The 5974-nt window shown below is 46.3% G+C and overlaps 1 protein-coding gene across 1 annotated transcript; it reads right to left on the bottom strand.

Annotated features, from left to right (window-relative positions):
• Nucleotides 1–1224: 1224 nt before the first annotated feature.
• On the bottom strand, nucleotides 1225–5507 carry LOC123116490 (probable auxin efflux carrier component 5b). Its single transcript, XM_044537442.1, has 5 exons — nucleotides 4627–5507; nucleotides 2302–2387; nucleotides 2049–2206; nucleotides 1852–1928; nucleotides 1225–1750 (listed from the first exon to the last, which is right to left on the bottom strand). The coding sequence occupies exons 1-5, from the start codon at nucleotides 5337–5339 to the stop codon at nucleotides 1678–1680; spliced, it is 1107 nt and encodes a 368-aa protein (XP_044393377.1). The 5' UTR covers nucleotides 5340–5507; the 3' UTR covers nucleotides 1225–1677.
• Between the last annotated feature and the right edge of the window lie 467 nt (nucleotides 5508–5974).

Raw genomic sequence — 5974 nt, forward strand, 5'->3', positions numbered from 1 at the left:
CAGATGGCAGGGGCGACGGCAATGGCGACTGCGGCTAGAGGGAGAAGAGGATTGCGGTCCGTCAAATATAGATCGGACGATGGAGAACAAAGTGACCAACGAAAAAAAAATGACTCGTCAGATTATTATTTTTTTGACTAAAAATCGACCCATCAGATGCTTCTCCTGCGCATGGACGCAACGACCCAATGCTAACGGAAACCAACATCCTACCTTTTTTTTAGGTGTAGCAACATCCTACCTACGTGCGGGATAGTAAACGTGCACCCCGTCACGGTAGACCGGCCCATTTACACGTTTTGTGTTTTCTTTGCAAAATATAACTCTATAGACTAACAACGACAAAGTACTAAAAAAGACTAAAACGACAAAAAGAGATAAACAGTTTTGAAAAATACAAAATACAGAAAATTAAAAAATACGAAACATGTTGACCCTGTATTTTTTTAAATCGTCAAAGGTTTGAAAAATATTCACCACGTGATTGAAAATATTAATCATATATTTTAAAGTATTTTTGGCATGTGTTGAAAAATGGTCATCACATATTAAAAAAAGATCTGTTACGTATTAAAAAATCTCATGTATTTTTTAACTTTCATGAAGTATTCTAAAAAAATTAAACATATACTAGAAAAATGTTCATTGCATGTTAAAAAGTTGTCTCATGTTTTGAAATATTATTGCTATTTAAAATGTTTACTGTGCATGTAATAATGCTCATCGTGAATTACTAGAAAGTCCATCTTTATCTTTTTTTTTGCGATGGATAAAGTCCATGTTTATAAAGTTGCATATAGAATAGAAAAAAAACTTGAAGAACAAAATTATAGAAAATGGGAAGAAAAGAAAACCAACATCGGCATCCAATGCCGTCCACACCCTTCTGGCAACCGGATCCACGGAAGGACAAATGCCATCAGTGCATAGAATTTTGCAAGCTCTAATTTGTTTCAGCCATAAATCAATAATCGAATCGATGGACGACACTTTTTGGATGCGAGCCGTGCTCAGATGCTACCATGCTCCCACTGTGATATTGAAGAGCTGAGATGCGAGACGGGGCTTGTTTAGTTTGCTTATGGGTAGTGCTACCTAGCACATGCAACGATCTAAAGCATCCGATTTCAGACGCCTGTGACTCGACATGAACCAAACACGCCCGAGACGAATCACCGTCAAGATCATGGTCAACCAATCACTAATTTCGGATAATTTCACTAGTTAGCCCCGAATTCGGAGAGGATTCTAGCTAGGGTTTATATTAGCAAAGGGAAAAGTAGAGGACAACCACTCCAGTGGCGGCTAGGGTTTACATCCTGATTACAACTCGATGCACTATCCTAGGTTTAAAAAGGAGCCATTACACTGAAGAAGTAAAAGGCGAAAAGAGAAAGCCAAGTGCGACATGATCAGAAACAAAAAAAAAGGCGCCAGTTAGGTAATTAAATGTAGGCCGTTGGATGGCGATCAGAGATCACTCACGTCATCTCTTTAGTGGCCCGCGACTGGTTCGCCGGCTACATCCAGGCCGTCTGATCTTGATCGGAGGGTCTTTAGAGCGTGCTGGAACTGATGGTACAGCTAACTGAAGATAATAGTCAGTGTAGATTCAGTAATGAGCCTGACACTCGCGCACCCAACAAGTTCTCCGCCCCCACGATAAGCCCGAGTTAACTATCCAACGAAGCCTAGAACGATGTAGTACACGATCAACACGGGCAACGACGCCAGCGTCCCGAATATAACCCTGCAAGATTCAGCACAGTTTCAGACAAAACGTACTACGCGTTCAGAAACGAAGCCTAATTAAGCAAGCAGACGCAGGTATAATACCACTCCATTACTTACGCGGTGCTCAGCACATCGGCGTGCAGGCCGTACTCCTTGGCGAACACGAACGTGGTGATGGACTGGGGGAGCGCAGCCTGCCGGTACATCGATCGCCAGGTGAAGCAAGAGCGTTAACACGGCGAAAAACATGCGTGTCAGTCGATGTAGCGGACATCATTCAGAAAAAAAACTTTTGAAGTAGATTGTGCTGTGACCTGTATGATGGCGAGGCGCAGGACGTCGCCGCGGAGCCCCAGGGCGACGGCTCCGGCCGCGGTGGCCGCCGGGCCGGCGACGAACCGCAGCGCCATGCCCAGCGCGGTCAGGCCGGCCCCGCAGACGATGATCTTCTCCTGCAGCGCCATGAACAGGCCTGCATGCCACCAACCAATCCATCGATAAACAGATAGATACGGTAGTGCCTCTCGTTAATTTCTTGACAGTTGCTCCGACGATTTGCTAGCTTACCCATGCTGAACATGGCGAGCCCGACCCCGGTCCTGGACATGATCAGCACCGAGCCCTCGATGATGCTCGGCGTCACGATGTGCCACCTGCATATGCGCAGAATAAATTAAGCAACGGCTGATAAAAAATACGTTCAGAAGGATGCCAAGTGCCACTGTGTCAGTGTGCCAGTGTCATTCATCTCAAAGAAACAGAAATAAAGCTGAACTCTATGCCAAATTGTTTCCCGACGGGGCCATGTGCTACTTTTTCTGCAGCAGTAGTTCGATTGCAAAGTGCACCGGATGCCTGAAATTGATTTAGTTATAGATTGTTGAGCATAGTTGTTTATTCGTCTGTTCCACTAACAAGCGGTATTTGTTCTGCCTCAATTATTTCTTAGTGTGAACCACCTAAGCTTGCTTAACACTTTAGGAGGGACAAAGAGTACAGGTTCCGTTAACTACTTGATGCAACTCTGCGTGATTATCATATGTTGGGATTATATTGTTGTGCTGTGAATCGACCATTCACAGTTTAATGGTAGGCCTACAACTTTTCAGTTTGCACCTCTTGCTACAACACCTACCGGTCTCTTCATAGGAAAAAATATCACATTCGCCAGTGTTAGAACATATTGTTTTTTAAGTGATGCATTTGTGATTTCATGTGTGTTAAATTATTTGAGATATTTCTTGAATTAATTGATTTCCAACATAAATTTGTGAACCTTTTGGTTTTTAACATTAACAATTCCCAAATTGTAAGTAAATACTTATAAAATTTTACATATTTTGTTTTCTATTTTTTTTACCTTTCTACCTTTAATTCGATATTGTCATCTGTTTTTTTTCATTTTTTCCCTTCAAATCCTCCTGAAAATTTCTCACCATTTTATAACTTGTTTTATTTTGTGTCTTGACGGGGCTACAATGTGTATGATTGCCTCATATGACTTTGATGGTCACAAAACCAAATACGGCCAGCATTGAAAGTAAAGGGTGAAAACTATATTGCATTGGATTCGGGACAAAAACTAACATTGGATCGATTTTGTAATAAATGAGGTTTGGATTCATGTTTGATTTTCCATGGAACTGATGTCAAACAGATGCACTCCTTGGGAAGTTCTACTGTCATCCTAGCTATGATTTAAAGTCCTTTATTCACAAGAATTTTTGGCAAGTTTCTAATTTTTTTTATCATTCCTTCTTGACTTTCTTGCGTGTTATGTTTTCCCTCCCCTTCTTCGGCGGCACGTTGATGCCAAACGGGCGTATAAGGTTCCCCCGAGTCTCCCCATCACAACGGTGTCGTCTACGACTGTGCCGATGACTCGATGGCGTATTTTCAGGTCGACCATTCTGGTCGATGAGATTATAGTTTGAAAGGCTTGTTGGCGCGGCGACAAATGACTTCCCTTTATCGTTTCAGAACCGGCTTCCTCCTGTGCTTGTGAGGCTTGTGAGAAATAATGGAGGTTTGACTCTTGTATCTGTGGCTCTTTCAGCGGTAACGGTTTCTTCTCCGCGATGTTGGTTCGGCAAGATGTGACCTTGATGACTTCCCGTCCGTGATCGAAAACAACAAGCTGGCTCCGATGATGGAGCGGCATGAGGCAGGCGCCGTCTGCCTGTTCGGGTGATAAAGGCAGTCAACCCTCATGGACTTTGATGTGCAAGTATTCAGTGGTATTTGTAGTGGTTTATTTGACCCATATATCTTTTTTCAAAAAAAATGAAATAACAAAAGAAATCTATCAAAATTCTATACTGCAAGAGTGGTTTGCTATCCTTAACCCAACCAATAAGTTTTATTTTCGATGACACATCCCAATCACATTTTCCCATTATGTCATACCAGTCTGTGCATATATGCCAGCACCAAAACGAGGATACAGACCTATATGTGGTTGGATGGTTAGGTGAACCGTGGACAGCGGTATCCCCAGCACATCAGAGTTCAAGTCATGGTGCTCGCATTATCTTGGATTCATTTCAGGATTTCCGGCGATAAGTGTTCAGTGGGAGGAGACGTTCCCCTTGACTACGAGGTGTCTATGGTGAGACTTCATCAATCTCAAGATGATATGACAGTTCAGTCTTTCGGAGGTGCTCATAGAAATAGCATGTGTGTGTGTGTCTTCACAGGGATGAGGGTACACACATGATCGCCTGTGTCTCTTTGTTCTCAAAAGCAAAAGGCACCAAAACGAGGATGTGATCCTGCCACACTATCGAGACCGTCTTGACGTCCGACTCGTGCGTAACAACATCACATCCTCCCGGAGAAAAAGTTGCACGTAGCTAAGAGTGGTGCGTGCATGCAGAGAAATACGGATCGTACCTGTTTGTGACGCAAGACCAGGCGACCCCGAGGACGCCCGCGTAAACGTTGGGATTCCGTGCCACCTTGAGCCAGACCGCTCTGACCAACGGCCATACCGGCTCGCGCCGCCGCCTCCCCTCCGCGCCGCCGTCCTCCACGTCGTCCTCGCTCGCTGAAACCGCTGCCGCCGCGTCAGGCTTCCCTGCGCCACCACCGCACGCACGCCTGACCTCGAACGCCAGCAGCAGCAGCGGGAAGTAGACGATGATCTGCACCACCGAGATCTGCACGACGAGGTCGCGCGCCCACCCGCCGTACATGGCGTCCAGCAGCGGCACGCCCACCACGAGCGTGTTGTTCAGCGTCGCCAGCGAGAAGCCGGTGATGCACCACGAGGAGGCTAGCTCCCCGCCGCCCCCGCCGCGCTTGGCGCCACCGCGGCAGCAGCGCGTGGACGCGGCGGCCCAGGCGGCGAGGGCCAGCGCGACGGCGAGCTTGGAGAGCGCGTCGGCGGCGAGGACGCGGTAGTTGAGCGCGTAGGGGTCCATGCGCGCGGCGAAGTCGAAGGCGAAGAAGGGCACCGCGAAGTAGGCCACGAGGCGGTTCACGGCGTCGCACTGGTCCGGCGTGAAGAGCTTCCACCACCGCACCGAGCCGTAGCCGAGGCCCAGGGCGAAGTAGAGCGGCGCCATGGCGGCCACCACCTTGTACACGTCGCCCCATCCGATCATCTCCTCCGCCACGCTCTGTTCGTGTGTCACAACTCACAACTCACAAGCGCGCGATGTGTTTCGGTGCCGTTTCTGGGTGCCTATATGTGGGCTCGAGGATGCAGTTGCATGCATGTATACGGAACATATTCTGATTTCCAGAACTTTGGCATCGAACAGAAAGTAAGAAAGGGATTCACAGTCAGCATCAGCATCATTTCACCAGGGATAGCCGTAGTGCGCAGCGCAACCTCCGCACTCTTCCGCTATCGCTCATTCTTCTCCCTCCCCTTGTTTTTTCTTCCTCGCCGCCCACTGCCCCCTCCACTCCCCGGGATCAGGGCATTCTCTCCTTACTTTTCCATTCACGTCGATATGGAAACAATGATTATGTCTCAAGCATGGAAAGTCTTTGTAGAAATATTACTATGAACTACATACGAACGTATATAGATGCATTTTAAGTGTAGATTCACTTATTTTGTTTCGTATGTAGTCTATAGTGTATTTTTAAAAAAACTTATATTTAGGAACAGAGGAGTATTAAGGCTTCTTTGGGAAGGCCACAATGATTCATGCATGGCTAGGTTTATAAAATTAATCTATTGCAAGAATTTTTAGGTCTATTTGATTCAAAGGATTTTGAAAGGAATCTT

The sequence above is a fragment of the Triticum aestivum genome, chromosome 5B, assembly GCF_018294505.1.
Source record: "Triticum aestivum cultivar Chinese Spring chromosome 5B, IWGSC CS RefSeq v2.1, whole genome shotgun sequence".
In the NCBI taxonomy this organism is placed as follows: domain Eukaryota; kingdom Viridiplantae; phylum Streptophyta; class Magnoliopsida; order Poales; family Poaceae; genus Triticum; species Triticum aestivum.